General features: G+C 40.1%; 2 protein-coding genes across 3 annotated transcripts in view; one reads left to right on the top strand and one right to left on the bottom strand.

Annotated features, from left to right (window-relative positions):
• Window positions 1–16,737, bottom strand: part of LOC117300076 (helicase-like transcription factor) — a 41,531-nt gene extending 24,794 nt beyond the window's left edge. The window contains exons 1-2 of one of the 2 annotated variants that reach the window (XM_033783756.1): window positions 16,664–16,737; window positions 12,359–12,431 (exon numbers count right to left, since the gene is read on the bottom strand). The gene's annotated coding sequence lies outside the window, so the exon portion shown is untranslated. Of the gene's footprint in view, window positions 1–251; window positions 323–12,358; window positions 12,432–16,663 lie in introns of those variants that run through there. The other variant, XM_033783755.1, reaches the window with a different exon arrangement.
• On the top strand, window positions 3,463–18,740 carry LOC117300077 (organic cation transporter protein-like). The gene is made up of 11 exons (XM_033783758.1): window positions 3,463–3,501; window positions 3,980–4,097; window positions 6,695–7,030; window positions 8,430–8,660; window positions 9,145–9,341; window positions 9,638–10,021; window positions 12,287–12,421; window positions 12,993–13,078; window positions 15,402–15,522; window positions 16,670–16,742; window positions 17,141–18,740. Exons 3-11 carry the CDS (start codon window positions 6,695–6,697, stop codon window positions 17,318–17,320), a joined length of 1,743 nt encoding a protein of 580 aa, XP_033639649.1. The 5' UTR covers window positions 3,463–3,501; window positions 3,980–4,097; the 3' UTR covers window positions 17,321–18,740.
• The last annotated feature ends 3,759 nt before the right edge of the window (window positions 18,741–22,499 follow it).

Below are 22,499 nucleotides of genomic sequence, written 5' to 3'. Positions count from 1 at the left end.
GTTCTACACCACACACCACACGAGGCTTGTTGTATTTTGCAGAGCAGACGACAGCTGGCGTGTCCCGTGTCAAAAAAAAGCGCAACTTGTAAATGTTGTGTTTTTAAGAAACAGACGTTGCCACTAAAACTACGCCTTCCTGCAACTTAAACGCATACATAGGAACTCCGTCATATGTGATATCAGAAAAAAAATGTCTAAATTTACTTGCCAACTCGGAAATAATTATTAAATTCCCATTTTTTACTCACCAGTTCAGACGGTTTCCATGCAGCTCAGAAAAGTCGAGATAGCCACTGAAAAAAATAATTTAGTGAGCCCGCCCTCTAGAGTTGACTGTCGTAAGTCCGGCGGTTAAATTAGACTTGACTGAAGTCGATCCACAGATGTCACGCGGCGCACCAGTTTTTTTTTCTTCAAAAATAATTTTATTGTTTAAAAGTTTGTTCTTTATTTTGAGAATAGAAGTAGCTGTTGGAAACTGCTTACCAACCAAAGGACCTATCGTATAAAATGGGGGAAAAAAGCCTGACGTTTCGACCGAAGAGAGTAGAGGGTCTTTGTTCTATTTTATTCTTATGAATTTATGTATCCATGACCGACAGGGAAAACAAGTTTCATTTTATTTCATTATTTAGGTTGTGAAGCCAAGGACTATCACCAGAAAAGAATTTTAAAAACTTGCCAAAATCTCATGAAGAGAAAACAAGAAAATCAAGTTTGAGATTTAGATGTGGGGGGGGGGACCTCAGAGATTCATTCCAGCGAAAACCCAAACAGTCCGTGGGACTGAAAGCTAAGCATCCACAATGCCCGGTAGGATTCGAACCAGGGCCCAAAGGTTGAAGGCGAGGAAAGAATGATACCTCCACACCACTAAAAAACCAAATGGAGAATGCGTAAACAAAACGAAACAAACAATTTGACAACTTTAGTGAACTCCTTTAAAACCCAAACAAGGGCACAATACAACAATGATACAAGCAACTCTTGATCTTTGGTCGTCCCCCCCCCCCCCTTACGAAATTACTTGTATTATTGACCTTTAGATTACAGTCTAGCATTGTTTGTTTAAGTGGTTGTCTTGAAGCATGCAGGTTATTTTTGGATGTTTCAACCTTTTTTACGGGGCAAAAAGGGGACACTGCACTGGGTTTGTGACAGTAGCTCGTTGTTCTTTATGAAATTTGATCTTGGTGTAAGATTACACCCCAAAAAACTTCTTTAATTAAAAAAGACTGTTTGCCGGTGTGGCGGTTTCAGTCTTCCGCCGTGTTCAGTTTTCCGGGTGACGTAGTCGGTCATATCAGCACGTTGTTCGAACGGTTTTAGCTTTCCGGCGTGTTCAGTTTTCCGGGTGACTTGTCAGATACCTCCGCGAGTACCCTGGCGAGTACTGTAGTTCTCTCAGCAGTGACCCCACATTGTTTATATTACGATTCTTTTCTGTGTAGTCACACAATCTCTTGCCCCATCTTTACAAGTATTCATGGGTACAACTTTAGGCAGGTCACACTCTGCTTGCATAAAAAAACAACTCATACGATCCACGCGTTTGCCGCTAGTTGTACTCGATTCGCGGACGCCGCCATGACAGCTACCGGAGGGTAACGGATGACTCAATATACGGCACTAAAAATGGACTACTTTCGCTTGCTGTGCACAGGAATCGCATGACGTAATGCTACCGTATTTGGTCATTCGGAAAACTGAACACAGCGGAAAGTTGAAACCACCACACCGGTGTCCCAGGGAATTCTGTCCGCTGGAGATTCTGTCCGTGTCACCTGATGGGAAATTAACGTGGGCTGTAGAAGGATGTTTCAAAAGAGGGCGCTATCAGAAGTAGTTTGTACACAGTTCGTCATTATGGGGGGCGGGGGGGGGGGTCTCCTGCAACACCGGTGTCGCATGCAATTGTGTCCCCTATGCAACACTATCCGGAGGACATCTGCCGGACGGTTTTGCATATGCAATCGTGTCCGCCCGGACACATTTGCATATGCAGTTGTGTACGCCCCCGTGCAAAACCGTCCTTGCAGTAAATTAAACGCCATTGGTTGACGGAACACGTTCGCCATTTTTTTTACAAGCTAAGTGCATGTCATTAATGACATGGGAAATGTTCGGCCGTTGGGTATTCGCTGCAATCATAAAATACGTGAATATTCATGCTGGTTCAGTGCATGCACGCTCGCTTACGCGCGCACATACATGTATCGTGTCCACCGGATGACTTTTGCAAAACCCCAGACACGATTGCATATGCAAAAGTGTCCGGAGCGGACAGTATTGCATGGCGGACACAATTGCATCTGACACCGGCCACTCGCCGAGTGGGTCAATGATGTTACGTCAGAGTTGTCCACAGATCTCCATGTCCTTCAAGCAATTCATCTGCTGTCAAAAACCCAGTGTCCCTGAATTGTTAGATAAGACTGATGTCCTCGACCTCTCTTGGGCTTGACCTTGACCTTATACAATTGGGTCATGAAACTTTTCGTAAAATTACTCTTTGCGCAAGCAAGCGTTAACTGTTGAATGCTAATTGCACACAAGTTAATGACGCAACAATACAAATCCAATGGAACGCGCAAGATGGCCGCCTAACCTTCTTGCTAACCTGTGAAATACGCTTGCACCATAGAAGCATTTTCTGCTACAGTAGGCCTAAGCCCCAAAAATTAATTGCTTACCGTTTGAAGCATCTCTATGGTGGCTCAACAAACTTGCGAACCATGTGCCCTGCCCGACTGGTCCTTAATACACCCTTTAGCCATTGCAATACTGCCTTTTGATTGGTTTAGAGCGCGTCATAACCGAATGCATCTCATGGACCTTGCATTATGACGTCACACTCTAAAAAAAAAAGCGCCCTCACACTGAGTCAAAAAAGCTCCTACCGAGTTCAAATTAAAGTCGGCAGGTCATTGGACGATAGTGTCCTTTGTGCGTAAAAAAAACCTGCGCGTGACATCAGCGACGACACTGTTGCAGTTCGCGTTTGCACGCATCAAAAAACTTGAAGGTGCAATAGCAACCAATCTACTATATCCATAGTTACAGGTGTTCTCAGACTGTTTTTTTTAATCAAGCTATTGTTAAAATACTGGGCGATTTTTTTCCCCGAGGTTTTGGGGGCGTGGTTTAAGTCGTTATAGTGCCATCGTTACAAACACATACTGTCGTTCATGCAACAGATTCATGCAACGGTCATCATAGGTAGCGCATGGCAGCTACTGGCCATTGGATCAAGGGTGTGTATAACGCCGCGCTTAACATTTACTGACTTGATTTCAAGACTAGCAGTTAACTAGATGATATGAACTTCATGCAATTTATATCAACAGTAATCTTTGTTATCATTCGTTGACTATCCGAAGTCCACCATTGTCTGCTGCTGATGTCTGTGTGCCGTCGTCACACGCTGATGAAGAAGCCCGCACACTCTGCACAGTAATTTCAACATTGAATGATCTATCTACTCAGCAATAATTACAGGTTAGTTTTTTTTAAATGGAATATTTTTTCAATTTCATTTAAAGGCACTGGACACTGTTGGTAATTACTCAAAATAAATTTTATTGTTAGCATACAAAAATACTTGGTAACAATGGAGAGTTGCTGACAATAGCAACCAATCTACTATATCCATAGTTACAGGTGTTCTCAGACTGTTTTTTTTTAATCGTGCTATTGTTAAAATACTGGGCGATTTTTTTTCCCGAGGTTTTGGGGGCGTGGTTTAAGTCGTTATAGTGCCATCGTTACAAACACATAATGTCGTTCATGCAACAGATTCATGCAACGGTTATCGTAGGTAGCGCATGGCAGCTACTGGCCATTGGATCAAGGGTGTGTATAGCGCCGCGCTTAACATTTACTGACTTGATTTCAAGACTAGCAGTTAACTAGATGATATGAACTTCATGCAATATATCAACAGTAATCTTTGTTATCATTCGTTGACTATCCGAAGTCCACCATTGTCTGCTGCTGATGTCTGTGTGCCGTCGTCACACGCTGATGAAGAAGCCCGCACACTCTGCACAGTAATTTCAACATTGAATGATCTATCTACTCAGCAATAATTACAGGTTAGTTTTTTTTTTTTAATGGAATATTTTTTTAATTTCATTTAAAGGCACTGGACACTGTTGGTAATTACTCAAAATTTTACTGTTAGCATACAAAAATACTTGGTAACAATGAAGAGTTGCTGACAAAAAAAACATTGTGAGGAACGGCTCCCTCTGAAGTAACGTAGTTTTCGAGAAAGAATACAGTATTTTCCACAAAATATTTGAAGCGTCTGAAAGCTCACATCTTCGTGTGACAAGGGTGTTTTTCCGTTTTTATCGACGACCAATTGAGTTCAAATATTCACAAGTGTGTTGTTTTGTGCTGATGTTGAGATACACCAAGTGGTCTTTGACAATATTACCAAAGGTGTAAAAAAGATGGCAACTTTCAGCACTTAAGGTGACATCGTTATAACTGCCATTGTCTTTAACCACAACGGACACATCAGCTCGTACCCTGATATCCCAAATTGGACCGTCCCACACGTCCTTGAGGGGGTTGTCAATCAGCATGGTACTGATGGACGGGAGGGGGACATACCATTTTAAGCTTAAATTCACCCAGGCGATCTTGTATTTTATATTTAATGATATAAAAATAAACAGTTGTAAAAAGGAAGACAAACCATCCGAGAAGAATGTTCACCGTTGCTACTCGAAGAATTTTTTTTATAAACGCAACACTTTTGCTGGGTCTAAAAGAGCCTTGGAGAGCAGTTAATAAAATGATATAATAAAACATTGTAAGAAAATACCCATTTAGGTAGGTAATGACATGTTTAGAAGTAGAGCTAATGTAAAACGACAGAGTGAATATGAGAAAGACTTTTGACATGAAGCCTTTCTTAGGCACCCGGGCTGAAAGCACACAAGTTTATGCAACAATGGTGCATTCCTCAACCCAACCCCCCCGCCCCCAACTATATTTTCTTGGAACGTCAATGAACTATTTTGCAAATTTGCACATGTTTGTTATACTATCGTTTGGTTTTACACTTTCAACCGTTGCTTAAATTCACCCAGGCGATCTTATATTTTATATTTACTGATATAAAAATAAACAATTGTAAAAAGGAAGACAAACCATCCGAGAAGAATGTTCACCGTTGCTACTCGAAGATTTTTGTTTATAACACAACACTTTTGCTGGGTCTAAAAGAGCCTTGGAGAGCAGTTAATAACCAAGTGAGCCCAAATTTTCACAGATTTATTTTTGTTTTAATAGTGCATATTATATGTTGGGATACAGATGTGAGAATACTGGTCTTTGACAAAAGGTGTACAGTGCCTCATGAATCCGGTGCTGGATCTCTATCTCTGGTCTTGTTCGCCCCTATTCACGAACAAACACACTGGCTTGTGGCCATGAGAAAACACACGTCCCAGGTCAGCTAAAACAACTTTAGGTCAGAGTCCGGTTTGTGGTTTTTCAAAGGTAGACAGCAAATCAGTTGAACTATCTGCACTTTTTACCCCGACCTTAAACATGAAGTAATTAAAGGAACACGTTGCCTTTGATCGGTCGAGTTGGTCTTTGAAAAGCGTTTGTAACCGTTTGTTATAAAATGCATATTAGTAGAAAGATGTTTTTAAAGTAGAATACAATGATCCACACAAACATGCCTCGAAATTGCACGGTTTTCCTTTTACCTCGTCGACTAACACGGTCGGCCATTTTTTTTATGGGATTCAAATTTTTGACTCCCAAAATGGCCGACCGTGTTAGTTTGCAAGTTGACACCATGGTACGGGTGTTGTCACATTTAGATACAAAACCAGAATCAACATGTAGATCCGGGTGTTAAAATAACACTAATTTTTGCCAATACCGTGTGCCAAAAAAAAAAAAAAAAAAAAGATACACTTTTGAAATTGGTGCCGAGTAAAAAATATATAATTCTGGGGGAAACGGTTTGGATGTATCGATAGAAAATGGATTCAACTTTCATATGACACCAACATTTCCAAAACATAATTCATGTGTGGGTAAGCACTGCTCACTGAAGAACAAGTAGCCGACATCTTGGAGTAAATTGTGTAAGCTCTAAAGGACACCTCTCACACATTGGAAGGCTAATTACTGCGCAACCTTATGTTCATACGGGAGAAATTCAAGATGGCTGCACCGTGATTAATGTTTATAGCTGTTGGGGCAAATGTATTTAAAGGAAAGGTTTACCATCGTTATGTATACCGTTATGTATCTCTCCTCAGCAAGTAATATTTTAAGGAAAGCATTCTACTGGCGGACGGACAAAATGAGAGACATGCTTTACACATGCTTACACAACACAAACATGACAACACGGTTACAATGGTAAGGAAAAAATGCTAAGGTGCAAGCGTACTATTTCACAGGTTAGCAGAAGAATTTAGCAACCATATTGCGCGTTTAACATGGATTTGCATTGTGACGTCATATACAATATTTTCGTGCGGTATAAGCACAAGGTTAATAGCATGCCTTTTTTGTGCTAACGGTAAGCAGCGCTACCAAATGGAAATCGTAACACAAACTCGGCCTCTCAGCACCGCTATGAAATTGGGCCCTGATGTTTATAGATATTTTTAACCAAATCTAAACTTGTTGTTCTCCTTTAATATCAAAACAGATGGATGTCGACGTCGTCTTCAAATTTCTCGGTAACTCCGGGCTGTTGCAGAATGTCAACTTTTTCATGTTCAGTTTTTCCACGTTAATCTCACCACTTCACATGGTCGGGGCGGCGCTGACGGTGGGCCAACCCGACGACTACCGATGCAAGACACCCACTGGCTTCACTGCAAACCAGACGATTCCCTACTACGTGAACGACAACGGGCTAATCGAATATGATAGATGTCATTTGTACGAGGTTGTGAACGGTAGCATCAGTTCGAACTTGACGGGGTGCACGTATGGATATGACTACGAAACGACCAACGGGGAGACGAGTGTGGTGTCGGATGTGAGTTCGCGCCATGGGGGTGCCATCTTTGATTTATTAATCCAATCAATGTAGTAAAAGCCTCATGTTCTCGCTCCTCTCTTGTTAGACTTGATTCAAGTCCCATTCTCGTATGAGAGGTCACTTAGCATATACCCCAACTTACTTTAAAACAAGACGAAGCATACACTGTACAGTACGCGCTCGCCGTCAAAATGTGGTCCCAATACAGGTTTTGGAATGCAGAGCATTACAAAACAGTATTTTCCTGGGGATGGCACGAGATTGGGACTTGAGTCAAGTCTACTCTCCTGTACATAATTCATTGTATACTTATACGCGCTTTGGATTGTGTTACCTTTCTATGAACTGAGCAAGTCTCATATTGAATTAGTTTCCCAAAAGAGTATGAAACAAACGTCGAATTGATTTGAAAATGAAACATGGAATTGAAAAATAGTCTGGCGCTTCATCAGACGTCCAACACGTTTTAGAAAATCGCAGTTAAATTCGTACACGTGACTGTGTGATGTGGTATATAAAGCTAGCACCTGTCCTTATCCTTGCTTGCGGTTATAAAGGATAAGAACAGGGGACCAGTCTAGAGGAAGACCTGTTATTGGCTAAATAGTCTGTGTTTGGGTCCCAGTCGTGACCCTTTGTGTCCTTAAGCAAGAGACTACCATCATTGCTGCGTCCTTCGGATGGGACGAGAAGCCGTAGGTCCTGTGTGTTGTGTAATGCACGTAAAATAACCAAGTGCACTTATCGTAAAGAGAAGGGGGTTTTCCCCGGTGTTCTGGTTTTATTGGCAGCATATTGGGACACAGCACCTTGTACACCATTATGGTGCTATAAGGGAATGTCTCTCATACCATAGAGGAATAAATACTCCTCCATGCTAATACAGCTCGATATATAACTTGCAGAAAATAACACTGAGCGCTTTGTTACGCCCCTTATAGGTGTGATAAAAAGCGCTATACCTAAAGCTTACATCCGAATCGAATGTAAAGGGGGTAGCACTGTTTCAGCCCCATGAGTATATGTGACAATAGACTTGACTCAAGTCCCAATTCCGTGCCATCCCCAGAAAACTACTGTTGTGTGATGCTCTGCATTCCAAAACCTGTTCCATTCTCGGGACAACACACTGTACTGTATGCTACGGGTTGTTTCATAGTAAGTTGGCGTGATATGCTTAGGGATCTCTCACACGAGAATGGGACTTGAATCAAGTCTAAAGTGACAACGGCCCTGGAACAAAAATTGTTTATTGTAGCCCACACATTGAAGTGGCTTTTATGCCTTGTGTGTTTGGTGACTTGCTTTAAAAAAACTAATCATCATTTCCACTGCAAACTCTTAATATTTCCCTCAGAAAGCTAAACATCAAGTTTATAACTCTCCTCTCTCGCAGTTGAATCTCGTCTGCGGCGAAAGCCTGTTAGGCGGTGCCATGCAGTCCATAATGCACGTCGGGACCATAGTGGGTTCATTCATCCTGGGCCAGATATCGGACACCGTGGGACGGCGTAAGACACTCATGGTGTCCCTCTTCGGCCTCGGAGTATGCGGGACTGCTGTTGCCTTCCTATGGAACTACACTGTGATGGCTGTGTTGTACTTCATCATTGGATTCTGGACAGCGGTAATATATAAGCCACCGCTGCCAAATAATATATAATAATACTAAAGAGTTCTTGTATAGCACATTTTGTACAATGGGCCAACCAAACCATGTTCCTGATGAGGCTGGTTGCAATGGCCGACCATAGTAACGTTGACAACCAATGGTCGACTAGCCTGTGTTCGAGTCAAAATAGTAAACCAGCCATTTAGCTAACCAGTGTGCACGCTTGAACTTGCTCTAGTTTGCAACTGCGTTGTGGTTCGAGTTTAAAACCTTTCTTTCCCAATGCGTCTTGACGAGCGGCCACGTTCGAGCAACATACTGCACGGCGCATAGTGCTCGCTCATCAGTCATCACTATTAGAGGCTGTTAGCGTACATTTTCACTTCCAAAATGGCAGACAGGATAGGCATGTGTCAGTGTACCGCGTGGAATGAAAATAGACCTTTAAAATATCGGCGTGGGGTAGACCCGTAATCTGGAACCTTTTTTCCTTACTCAGGGCGTCTTGACGAGCGGCTACGTTCGAGCAATCGAGATGTTCCCAACGAAGAAGAGGATGGTAGGTCACATGATCAACGGACTCATGTACGGGTCGGGTGTACTTCTCGTCTCACCATTGGCTTATATGTTTCCGAACTGGCGCCATTTTCAACTCGCTGTGTCGTTGCCGTGCTTCGTTCTCGTCCCTTGCATCTGGTAAGCGTCAAGAAGTAATAATCTAAGCATTTTAAATAGCGTTCTTACAAATAAGATTCCACAATGCTTTATACAAGCAGTCAATAATTATATTTACAAAGGAATGAAAATGAAATAAATGGCTAAAGCAACATAAGTCTGGAAAAGGTGAGTTTAAGCGATGTGTTTGTATTTTTGTAATTCTGTATTATTTGTGGAAATGTGTTTGTGAAAATAAAGTGAATCGTCCACAAATAAAACATAGTTTCAACACAGACAACCTTAATCACGCCCCTTTCCTTGTTATCTTTCTTTAGGTTTTGCTACGAGTCCCTGAGGTGGCTGGTCCAGAAGGGACGCTTCAAAGAAGCCGACAAAATCATCTCAAGAATCGCAAAGTCGAAACAGCTCAGCTACACCGGATATCAGAACCTCCCCACAGTAGACGAAATGGAAAAGATTCCCATGGAGATTATTAAGAACACGGACTCCAAACCCGTTCAAAATGGCGGGAGTCACAGAAAAGTTGCAGACGAGAAGTGTTCCAGTTTACCGACAGGTCGGGGAAATTCAATTTCGAGCATGTCGTCGAGTCATCACATACCGTCCATGGCGAGGAAACGCTCCCGTAGGTACTCGGTGGTGGACCTCTTCACCACCCGATTCATGGCAATGCAGACGCTGATCGTTTTCTTGTGCTGGTAGGTGTTTTTAACGTAGGGTCGCCCTTTAGACTGGTCCCCTGTAAGGACAGGTATTGGTCCTACAGAACCAGCGATATCATTGGATACAATGTACATGTGTATGTATGTGCGTAGTGATGTTTATCGTGTACGTAGAGTTTTACTGCGAATTTGTACCATGTGAATTGTGACGCCAGATGTTCAGACTAGGTCACTTTTAGAGAGGTCCCCTTCATGATAAGGATTTGTTTAACATAACCACCAGTGATATCATTGGTTACAACACATGTAAATGTTAATGCATGTGGGTAAACGTGTAGGCCTACGTAGAAAAGACTGCGATTTTGTTTTTTCAATTTAGAACATTTATTTATACATTTGCACCTGGAGGCATCTATCTATATACTAACGGAAGTAACGTGTCTGTTTTGTGTTTAAAAAAAAAAAAAAAACAGGTGGCTCTACAGATTGGGCTGCAATTTTTGTACGGCATTTTTTTGGTCCGTTGATCATACTTTTTCCTTTTTTTTTCGTATTTCAAAATTTGATTTATTACACACACATTTTTTGAAAGAGGATGAACGAATGCAAGGTATGAAAGCGTGGCTGATTATTTAAGAAAACCTGCCAATGCGGTACGAATCGCATGCGTCACCAAAAACCTGCCCTGCGACATCGGCTCGCGCTCATCATTAACAACAATATGGTTACGGGCCTGGCCTCGTGAAAGGTAGACTTGACTCAAGTCCCAATCCCGTTCCAATCTCAGAAAACTGTTGTTTTGTAATGCTCTGCATTCCCCAACTACAATATCTACATTTTGACGTCGGCGGGTATGCTTAAAGACAGTGGACACTATTGGTAATTGTCAAAGACCAATCTTCACAAGTGGTGTATCTCAACATATGCATAAAATAACAAACCTGTGAAAATTTGAGCTCAATCGGTCGTCGAAGTTGCGAGATATTAATGAAAGAAAAAACACCCTTGTCATACGAAGTTGTGTGCTTTCTGATGCTTGATTTCGAGACCTCAAATTCTAAACTTGAGGTCTCGAAATCAAATTCGTGAAAATTACTTCTTTCTCGAAAACTACGTCACTTCAGAGGGAGCTGTTTCTCACAATGTTTTATACAATCAACCTCTCCCCATTACTCGTAATCAAGAAAGGTTTTTTTATGATAATTATTTTGAGTAATTACAAATAGTCGCCACTCATCTTCAGTTTGTAAATATCGAAACGACACAAAAGAAAGACCAGATTTAAGAGCACTCCACGATTTCTAATAGTAATACCAAATAATTAGGATAGCCCCAGTGTCTAAACGTATTGTTTATACTCTAAGAGTATTCCATGTCAAAATCTCCAACATTGTTTGACTGACCTAGCGCGTAGTCACATTTTGACCAGTACCGAATCACTTTTTCGTAGTGCTGTATCACGAGTGCGTTTTGGCGACCCCAACCAAAAACTGTTTTGGTTGTTGGTCGTTGGTTCTGCTGTTCAGACTGAACGATAACCGAGTTGTGAGCTCGGTCACCGTTTTGGTTATGACGTCAGAAACAGTTTTTGGTTAGGGGTCGCCAAAACGCACTCCAGATCTAATCTAATCGTCGTTTGAGCGGATGAAACAATTGAAGAGCAATCCTACTTGTTCTAAAAGTGAATCGCTCGAACTTGGCCAATCGAGTCCACGATTACAGCGCCCTCACTTGTTCACACAATGAATGGTTTGATCTTTTTCAGCTGCCTTTTATAAATTGTTCCATGTTAATATTTTGTTTACATCTCATGACCAAAAGAACAAATAATTTGACATCCCAACTAATACTGCTCAGCTTAATTATAGGTTTTCTCGGTCAATTTCGGAAAATGAGCAGCCAATTTAACCACCAGCTTATTCTATTTGGCACAAAATTGAATGCTATCTGAAAAGGGTCATTCTATTTCGTTTTAAGACTAGTCAAATGTACTTTTACGTTATTCGATTTAACAAAATAATCATTCAATTTACATTTCATCAAAACAGCATTGAAATTCACAGACGCTTCTTGAGGCGTGTGTGTCACGAAAAAGAATGACGATACGCTAAATTGAACAGAGTGCTTAAGGAATTTGACTCGACTCGAAACATAATTGAACGGCCGAATTCTGAATTTGAAACGCAGTAACAACTGGAGAGGCAAAACAGTTTTAGTTCGAACGCATGAACTGCTCATTTGCCGAATTTGACCGAGAAAAACCTATAATAGATATTATTTGTTTTTATCCGTCGACTTCAGGTTTACAGGCAGCAGTGTTTACTTTGGTTTGATCATCAACACTTCAAATTTAGCCGGGAATAAATATCTAACCTTCTTTTTGATGTCCCTGTTTGAGATGTCCTGTTATCCTGTTGATTTCTTCGTCATGAAAAGGTACACAGATCTGGGAAAGATATGTTTTATTATGTTAAATACATCCTAGATTTGTCAAGTTTCTGATTTAGGTGTCTGGCGCCTTGACTAAAAAATTAGTCATCGTCAGGAGACTGACGATGACTAGTGCAAGCTAGTCGAAACGCTGAGACTAATTTAAGAACTAATCCCGGGGTAGTGTAGTTAATCACGATCATAATAAGCTACAGTAGTAGTTCCAGCCGATTTTCTATACCTTCCGCTCAGGTAGTAGTTAATAATCAGGACACTTCTTTTCAGATTTGAGAAGTCTCCGGAAAAAAATCCGATAAATCTACTCCGCGGTTAAGTAGAATATAACAAGACAGCAAGACAGTTCTCTTAAGAACAAACTCTACCTGGCAAGTAGATACACATATGGTGTTACCGGAAACCAAATATGTTTTGTAATTTATGTACATATTTCAAGTGCAAGTCTTTTTGTAAAATAAAATAAAAGTGTTTGAGTAAATACGGAGGTGTTTCTTCTCCATTTAACAATATTATTTTATTTTAATTTCAATTCACTCAATTTCGTTGTTTCCTTTGCAAGATTTGGAAGAAAGCGACCGCTCATAACAAACTTCATAGGATCAGGCGTGGCATCACTAATCGTTGCATTCACACCAAAACAGACAGGTACGAATCCCATTTCATTTATTCTGGTTGTGAGCCCAGCAATGACTCTCATAAAAGCTAAAATCCAGATGGAGAGAAGACAAGGAAGGAAGTTTCAGTTTTCAGATGTGCGCCGGGAAGGAAAGTCACAAAGAGTTATTCCAGGGAAAACCAAATCATGACTCTCAAAAAAGCGAAACTAATGACTTTAGCTAAAATCCAGATGGAGAGAAGACATAGAAGAAAGTTTCAGTTTATAGATGGGCGCCAGGAAGGAAAAACATAGAGAGTTATTCCGGGGAAAAAAACCATTCTGTCAATTCAATTCAAGTCGGGAAGGAACTGACAACCCATGTTTGACAACATTTTGCAAGAGAGCTTGGACAGTAGAAACAATGTTGTCCTTTCACACAAGGTACATTTTGTAAAATGTTACAACCGAGCTACTTAGCAAGGGACCCTTGCCAACTTGCTCTCGTGTGAAAGGGGTTTTAGCGTCAGGACATCCCCTCACTAAACCCTCAGATAAAGTCGAACCAATTCAGCCATCTGTTTATTTTTTAGGCGATTCAATTTATAGCACCCTTTGCTGATTTGCGGTGCTCATTACAAGGTTTAAAAATTCTCATCAATTGAAATTATGTATACAAGTCCAAGAATCCTTATGGGTGGAATAATATTTTAAAAGTAGAATAGGAAGTTCACGGTTTCCTTATTTTTCGTGCACGCCATTTTGTGGAGTCCAGTTTTTGACTCCATAAAAATTAATGGCCGACCTTATTAGTTCGCAAAATAAAAAAGAAAACCATGCAATTTCTATGTATATTTGTGTGGATCTTTGCATTCTACTTTAAAATTACAACATCGATTTTAAAAGCTTTTTCATAGACCAGCTCGACAGATCCGAGGCAACGTGTCCCTTAAACCTTCAACACATTCAAGACACTTCTGAAAGCCCACTTGTTTCAGGAGGCCTACCATCAATAACTTTTTAATTCTTCTGTGCCTCGGGGCCTTTGAGCAAACCTTTGATTTAGGGGCTCTACAAATTAGTTATTTTTTTTATGATTGATTGATTACATTGCCTTACTGTGTGATATCATTGGGTTTATTTATAGCATGTGCGTTACCATTAATCGTCTGTATAATTGCTTAGGCCTATTCATTTGAAACGCTCTGTAATTAGTTTTTACTATTGAGAAAGTTGAGAAGAGATGTTTACTTGAATAAATCTTTAACAGTCTTGGATTTTGTCAATCCTCTTGTCCTTTTGCTCTGACCAAGAGTACAATGTTTGTCCTTATACTCATTTTAAAGACACTATTGGTTGTTGTCAAAAACCAATCTTCTCACTTGGTGTATCTCAACATTATGCATAAGTAAACAAACCTGTAAAAATTTGAGCTCAATTGGTCGTCGAAGTTGCGAAATAATAATGAAAGAAAAAATACCCTTGTCACACGAAATTGTGTACTTTAAGATCAAAAATTCGTGTCACGAAAAATAATAACGATACAATAAACTGAACAGAGTGATAAAGAAATTTCACGCGACTCAAAACGAAATTGAATGGCCCATTTCTGAATTTGAAATGCAGTAAACTGACGTGGTAACAAGCAATGGTGAAACATAGTTTCAAACATTGTGCGAAACAGCTCCCTCTGAAGTAACGTACTTTTTGAGAAAGAGGTAATTTCTGACTAAAATATTTGAATTGTATTCGAGACCTCAGCTGGGTTCTCGAATTTAAGGCATGAAGGCACACAACTTGTGTGACAATGGTGTTTTTGTTTTCTTCCATTATTCTCACGCAACTTCGACGAACGATTGAGTTCAAATGTTCTTCACAGGTTTGTTAATATTGTATGCATATGTTGAGATACACTAAGTGAGAAGACTAGTCTTTGACAAGTACCAAAGGTGTCCAGTGCCTTTAAAGCCATTATACACTTTAGGTACAGAAAAAAACAAAATCACAGATTTACAAATAATTTACAGGGTTTACAGAAAGTAATGGTGAAAGACTTCTCTTGAAATATTGTTCCATGAAATGCTTTACTTTTTGAGAATACATTAAAACAATATCAATTCTCGATAGCGAGAATTACGGATTTATTATAAACACATGTCATGACACGGCGGAACGCGCGAAAACAGGAGCGGGTTTTCCGTTATTTTCTCCCGACTCCGATGACCAATTGAGCCTAAATTTTCACAGGTTTGTTATTTTATATATAAGTTGTGATACACGAAGTGTGGGACTTGGACAATACTGTTTACCGAAAGTGTATAATGGCTTTAAGTTTTAAAATAATAGTATAAATATCTTTGTTTGTGTGTTTAGAGAGCGGAGTGAGTCTTGTAGCCCTTATTGTCGCCACTTCAATTATTGGAAGATACTTCGCTGCAGCCGTCTTCGATATCACATATCTTATTTCAGTGGAAATTTTCCCAACGGTTTTACGGTGAGTCAAATTTCATTTGTCTATTTATTTTATTCATTCATTGAATCTGGACCGACCCAATTTCAGAAAGCTGCTAAAATTTTGCTTAACAACTGTCTGCTTAGCAGAAAAGAGCAGGATACCAGCCAAGAATTGTACATGTGAAATAATGATTGAGCTGGTAACCATAATTCTGGTAAGCATAAATTGTTATGCTTAGCCGCTCCTTATGCTTAAGCAGCTCTTGAAATTGGGCCCTGGTTCGGAAGGACTATCAGAAAAAACAACTTAATTACTGATAACCAAGAACCCAGCAAAGGGAAGACAGGAAATTCAAGTTAAAAAAAAACAGAGAATTATTCCGGACAAACAAATCCGTCGCAGTCAGGTATAGGGACTGAAACACAATTCAAATAGTGCCCCCATCAGTGGGAGTCGAACCAGGGCCCCCAGAGTAGTAAGGCGAGGGAAGGCACCATAATATGTCAACCCCTGACCACAATAATTATTTCCCCGTGAAGATCAGAATTTACTCGAGGCATTGTCAATTTGTGGATGGCGATTGAATTTTTATGAAAAGAGGAGCAACTAAAGAATGTTTGCTTTGGAACTTTGGGCCTTTTTGACACAACTGACTGGGCCTCGATCCCGGTGTCCTTTGTCGTCCCCAATGAGTGTCTCCCTTTCCTTTCTTCATGTAAAGTGCCCTCAAATAAATTATGTGAGTATAAGAGCACTGCATGTTGCTCATGGGTCCAAGAAAAAAAAGTATAGGGCATGCTGTATGCTGTCGAGTTCGGGATATGTACAGAAAGTAAATTTAGTAAAAAGAAGTCACTATCGGAAAAAATGTCAATACAATGTTGTCGTTTTGGGGACTGAATCACAGTAGGTTTCAAGTTCCATTCGGCTCAGTCAAGTTGGACCCTATTGAACAACAAATGCGCTATCGTTACCTGGCTTCAAATAGGACGCTTGTTCATACAGGTTTGGCCACCAGACCACGACCACCACGTGTCAACACTCTACAAACGTGCATTGCATGGATCCTTTGTTTATTTTATAATTTTATACCTAGACTCAGCTTACGTTTTGAAAAATAAATCTACCTAGTTTAGAATTCACAAATACTTGAAAGTGTTCTCTTGTACATTGTTTTTACCTGTAGAAACATCGGCTTAGGGACTTGCGTTACTGTTGGACGGGTTGGAGGTGTCATAGCTCCCTTCGTTGTTTATCTGGTAAGTTGAAATGGCGAGCGTGGCAAAATGGCCCTCTTGAAACTCTTGGTGGCAGCAACTAATGTATGGAGAACATCAACGCATATGGCCCTTTTCGAAACCACGGCTTCGGCTTCAGATTCGACTCAGTGCTAGCTTCGCCCGCGGTTGTTTTGACAATAATTGGGCGTGCTATGCATACGTACTAGGGCTTCAAACGAGAGAACCGTACGGAGCCTGAAGCTCAAACCTTGGATTCGAAAAAGGCCCATGTCTTCATTTTAGCTCGGCCTCAGGCTTTTTTAAATAGTGACTCCCAAAATATTGCAAAGTTGCTGTTGTAGTCTTTGACGAAACCATGCTTATAGATTTGTTTGCTCAAACAGTGACAAAGGTGGTTATGTATTTCTTTTTTGCAGAACACAGTGAGTGGCTGGTTACCGCTGACGATATTTGGTGCAATCTCCATCACCTCCGGTCTGCTAGTATCCCTACTACCGGAAACACGTCATACACGCCTTCCGGAAACGTTTGAAGATGCCGTCCAACTGGCTGACAAAGGTCGCGCCAAATTTGAGCCCATTCCCGAGCATGTGTAGAGCGCCCTCTTCCGCCAAGTTTTGCAAAACGGTATACTGTAATAGTTTCCACATTTTATTGATAATAATTATTTCATGTGGTCAGAAAGAAAAATAACTCTGACAAACGTGACTCAGTTTGCAAAGATCACGTCAACCAAATTGACGCAACCCACATGACGTCATCACTCACATGGGATCTTGAGTTTTGAGTCAGATTCCCTGTGTGTTAATGTGCAGTGCGCATTTTAAGCAATGCTTGCGCAGTTAGACTCTCGCCAATATCTCCTTGCAAAGGTCGATAATTTGTGTATACGCATCTACGCAAAATAATGCGCGTCTACCATTTCCACCATTTTGGGAGTGAATTCCTTTGTGTACATTTTGACCATTGATAATAATAGAGATCAACGATTTTGACGCTCAAAATGGGGGACAGGATAGGCGCGTTTAAGTGCACTGCGCAAACATCAATACTGTGCCAATATATTTATGAGACTCGCCCAAAGAGGCAGACGAATAGACCCCTATCATTTACCGCAATTGTTGATGAAACGTGTGTACGTGTGTAGGGTAGTCATTGGCTAAGAGCCATGCCCTGCAGAGTGTCACCAACGATGGCGGCCAATGACGTCATGCGCTATGCGCAATGATGTTATGCGCAATCCATCTATGGCGGACGGATCAAAGTGCCTGACCCATGTGGTACTGATATAATTGCTTTGCAATAGACATAGCTTACCAATCGATTCCAATTATTGTGTTACATAATAGTCTCATTTAACGCTGCAAGATGAACCACAAGACAGTGTGATTAAATTTGATTATATATTTAAAAATTGTATATAGGTGCTTGAATAGAAATAAATTGTTAATTATCAACCAGGTTGATAGCCATAGAGAGTGGGTATCTTAATTTTCCTCGAGTACCAAAAAGCCCTCGTCTATTTCCTTTATTAGTGACTCGCTAACAATTAAACGCTGCCCTCCATCTAGGAGGAAAATGTGTGTATATATATCTGTGGCTATGTGTCACAAAAATGCCTTGAAACGACAAAATGCCGTTTTACGCAAGTTTAGCATTGTGTGTGAGCTTGCCTTTAATGGTAAAAATGCAAGACAGTTGAGGCTGAACATATTTCACTTTGCCTTTTTTCTTTTTAATAATTGTTGTAAATCAGAAATATGGTGATTTATTGTCTCACGAGAACATTTTAAAAGTTTCAAATAAATCGATAAGTTTTCTGTTTTACAGCGATTGTTTAAAAGAAACAGGCAAAGTAAAAGTGGAAATGTTTCACTTTGCCTTTTTCTTTTAAATAATTGCAGCTGTAAAACAACCATGGAGGAAGTCTTCCTCCATGGTAAAACAGAAAATGTAGTGATTTATTTGAAAACTTTTAAAATGTTGTCGTGAGACCAAGCGTATTGTGTTCGTCTGTTCGTCTGTTCGTCTGTTCGTCTGTTCGTCTGTTCGTCTGTTCGTCTGTTCGTCTGTTCGCCTGTTCGTCTGTTCGTCTGTTCGTCTGTTCGTCTGTTCGTCTGTTTGTCTGTTCGTCTGTTCGTCTGTTCGTCTGTTTGTCTGTTCGTCTGTTCGTCTGTTCGTCTGTTCGTCTGTTCGTCTGTTGAATGTCAGTTGACTGTGGTTTTAAAGTAACGGAACATTGAGCGTTGCGGATTTTTTCGATGGTCAACAAGTAACAATCATTCACTGTGTTTAAACAGTATTTCTTTCCAGGTGGCTGGTGAGTGTGAAATATTTAAGCATGACTAACAGATGAGCTTAAATGCACTGGACACTATTGGTAATTACTCAAATAATTGTTAGATAAAAACTTACTTGGTAACGACCAATGGAGAGCTGTTGATATAGTATAAAACATTGTGAGAAACGGCTCCCTCTGAAGTAACATAGTTTTCGAGAAAGGAGTAATTTTCCACTAAAATATTTGAATTTAATATCGAGACCTCAGAATTAGATTTGAAGGTCTCGAAATCAAGCATCTGAAAGCACACAACTTCGTGTTACAATGGTGTTTTTCTTTCGTTATTATCTCGCAACTTTGACGACCAATTGAGTTCAAATGTTACAGGTTTGTTATTTTGTGTATATGTTGAGATACACCAAGTGAGACGACTGGTCTTTGACAATAACCAGTAGTGTCAATTCTCCTTAAAACAAATTGCCTAATATTAAAACTTCTTAATATAAAATAATATTTAATAAGAATGTCAGTTGACTGTGGTCTTAAAGTAACGGAACAGTGAGCGTTGCGTTTTTTTCTCAATGGTCAACGAGTAAAAATCATTCACTGTGTTTAAACAGTATTTCTTTCCAGGTGGCTGGTGAAGTGTGGTACGATTAACAGATGAACTTAAAGGGGATGTGTCGTCATGGTCAAATCATTACTGTGGATGTACATGGAACTGGTCAGCAGTTTATAATTCAATGTACAGCTGCCACACAGGCTTGCTTTAAGCATGACGAAACATCCCCTTTAAGGACTGTATTTTCAAGGGGCGATATAATGCCTTCCTCCTTGTGCACACAATTTGCAGTACTATTTTTAATTTAATTTAATAACATGACAATATTATATGTTTTAATAAAAAATGTGTTTCTACTTTTACAGCTTACATGGATTGTCTGATTGGTTGATTGTTGATGTTGTTGTCGTTGTCGTCTTTGTCGTTGTCGCTGTCGCTGTCGTTGTTTTTGTTTTTGCCTAAAGCGCCCAGTTCAATGCAACGTGTCCATGCGCACATTACCGATAACAATGGATTTTACCTGGTAAGTCTGCTGCCACCAAGCGTCCCGAAAGTCCCCCGATTTACATCTTGTAAATGAATGAAACACCATGGGGGGCTGGGGATGCTTCTCTCCTGCTCTATGGGAGTGTCTTTTAGAATGGCATGTCGCATAGTAAAATGGCCACTATATTATTGGTGCTATCTCATGATTGTTATTAATAGAGTGGTAGATCAACGAAGATAAGTTTAAAGTTCACTTTTATGTAGTGAAAGATTTATTATTTTATTACTAAAAACAAACACATTTCTCTCACCACATTCACTGTTTCTAACCTTCACTCCAAAAAAATAGAGAAGTTTATAATAACTCGCTAAGTAAAACTGCTGGGGTTTTAACATTGTTGCCAATGTAAGGTTAAAAACAAAAATAAAAATAACTATTTGGGTTTTTTGTACCCCTCACTTTTGTTAACTAAAATACACAATTAGGCTAAGGTAATTCTTAAAAACACAAAAACATAAGGACAATGTACAATTTTCGAGGGTGGTACTTATATACAAGCGAAAATACCCCCCCCCCCCTTCAGTGTCGGCCATAAGGTAAGTTAACCAAAGCTGAGGATGTTTCGTCAACAGAGGGCCATATCAGACTCATTTGATCTGGAACAGATTAACGGAATCTCCCCATCGATCTAAAGGGATCCCCCTGCCACACCTGCACACTGCATAACGTAAAACTTTCTATTGTCTAACTCTATGAATACAGTTTATATACATTTAAAAAATATATATATATTTTACAATACTGTGGAATGTTGATTGTAAAAATGCACTTGATTGTCAGATGTAGGCAGCATGGTCAAACATGAATACAATCCTCTATAATACAGAATTACAGTTTCAAACAAAAACAAGATTTTTTTCAACATCTTAAAAAGGTCTTCAACAAATAATTTGAAGAAAAACCCATCAAGTTTCCTGCCATTTATAATGCTTTGTTTACTAACATTGTATATTATTAAGATCTAACCAGCTTATATCTCTGGTTCCAGGGTTAGACACCTAATTCCGACACCCCAATGTTCCGACACCTTTTCCTAACCCTAGCCGCCCTAACGTGACCCTTATTACACCAACCCTAATGGGAGACTTTCTGGGACGATAGAGGGCAGCAGACTTACCGGGTAAATCCATTGTTCTCAGAATTATGCGCATGTTCAGAACTACGTAAACAATGGAAATTTACCCGGTATGTCTGCTGCCGCCTAGCGTTGGAAAGTCTCCTATTCTAACCCTATAGCATTCTAATCACGAAAAGTTTTCGAAACATTATGGGTGTCGGAATACAGAGGTGTCGGGATAGCGAACAGTGACCGGTTCCAGTATAGTTGTAATAAAACTCGGGAACGCTTGAAATGTATTCAGAACACTGCTTGTTTAAATTATTTATAACGCACACCAGACCGGTGTCAGATGCAATTGTGTCCGCCATGCAATACTGTCCGCTCCGGACACTTTTGCATATGCAAACCGTGTCCGGGGCTATGCAAAAACCGTCCGGAGGACATGTACATGACTGAACATGATTATTCACGTATTTTATGATTACATCGAATACCCAACGACCGAACATTTCCCATGTCATTCATGACATGCACTTAGCTTGTAAAAAAAATGGCGATTGTGTTCCGTCGACCAAGGGTGTTTAATTTACTGCAAGGACGGTTTTGCACGGGGGCGGACACAACTGCATATGCAAAACCGTCCGGCGGACATTATTGCATATACAATAATGTCCTCCGGATAGTAGTGCATAGAGAACATAATTGCATGCGACACCGGCAATGTCCCATTTGTGGAGGGGAACGCTGAACATCCATTCAAAGGAAGCTTCACTGTAAACCAGGCGTTCAACGGAACACCAGGCGTTCCAATGAACACCGATTGCAGGAACGTGTGTGGTCTTAGAAAAGAGCTTTCCAAAATATTTGCTTTAAAGGGAAGGTACACGTTTGGAAATTACTCAAAACAAATATTAACTTAAAACCTGACTTGGTAACGAGCATTGGAGAGCTGTTGATGATATAAAATATTGTGGGAAACGGCTCCCTCTGAAGTATTGTAGTTTTTGAGAAAGAGGTAATTTCTCACTAAAATAATAAAAGACTTCTAGCTTAGAAGTCTTTGATTCTTATCCGAGAGCACACAAATTCGTCCAACAGGGGTGTTTTTTCTTTCATCAACTGAGCCCAAATTTCCACAGGTTTGTTATTTTATGGTTATGATGGGATACACCAAGTGAGAAGACTGGTGTTTGACAACTACCAAACGTGTACCTGGTGAAAGTCTTAATACTTTTGAGATGTTACAAAAAAAAAAATTAATTTCCGGTCCTATATAGAGCTCACAGTCAATTTGTAATCACAGACGTTAAACCAATGTTTGTATG

The sequence above is a fragment of the Asterias rubens genome, chromosome 15 (assembly GCF_902459465.1).
Source record: "Asterias rubens chromosome 15, eAstRub1.3, whole genome shotgun sequence".
NCBI classification, from domain to species: Eukaryota; Metazoa; Echinodermata; class Asteroidea; order Forcipulatida; family Asteriidae; genus Asterias; species Asterias rubens.
Note: the sequence above shows the minus strand (reverse complement) of the source record. Positions and strands in the feature narration are given on the sequence as shown.

Excerpts from the sequence above, each read along its gene's own strand:
- LOC117300077 (XM_033783758.1), top strand. The coding sequence starts at position 6,695 with ATGGATGTCGACGTCGTCTTCAAATTTCTCGGTAACTCCGGGCTGTTG. Across the intron at positions 13,079-15,401 it reads ATTCACACCAAAACAGACAG|AGAGCGGAGTGAGTCTTGTA; the intron begins GTACGAATCCCA and ends TTGTGTGTTTAG. Across the intron at positions 15,523-16,669 it reads ATTTTCCCAACGGTTTTACG|AAACATCGGCTTAGGGACTT; the intron begins GTGAGTCAAATT and ends TTTTACCTGTAG.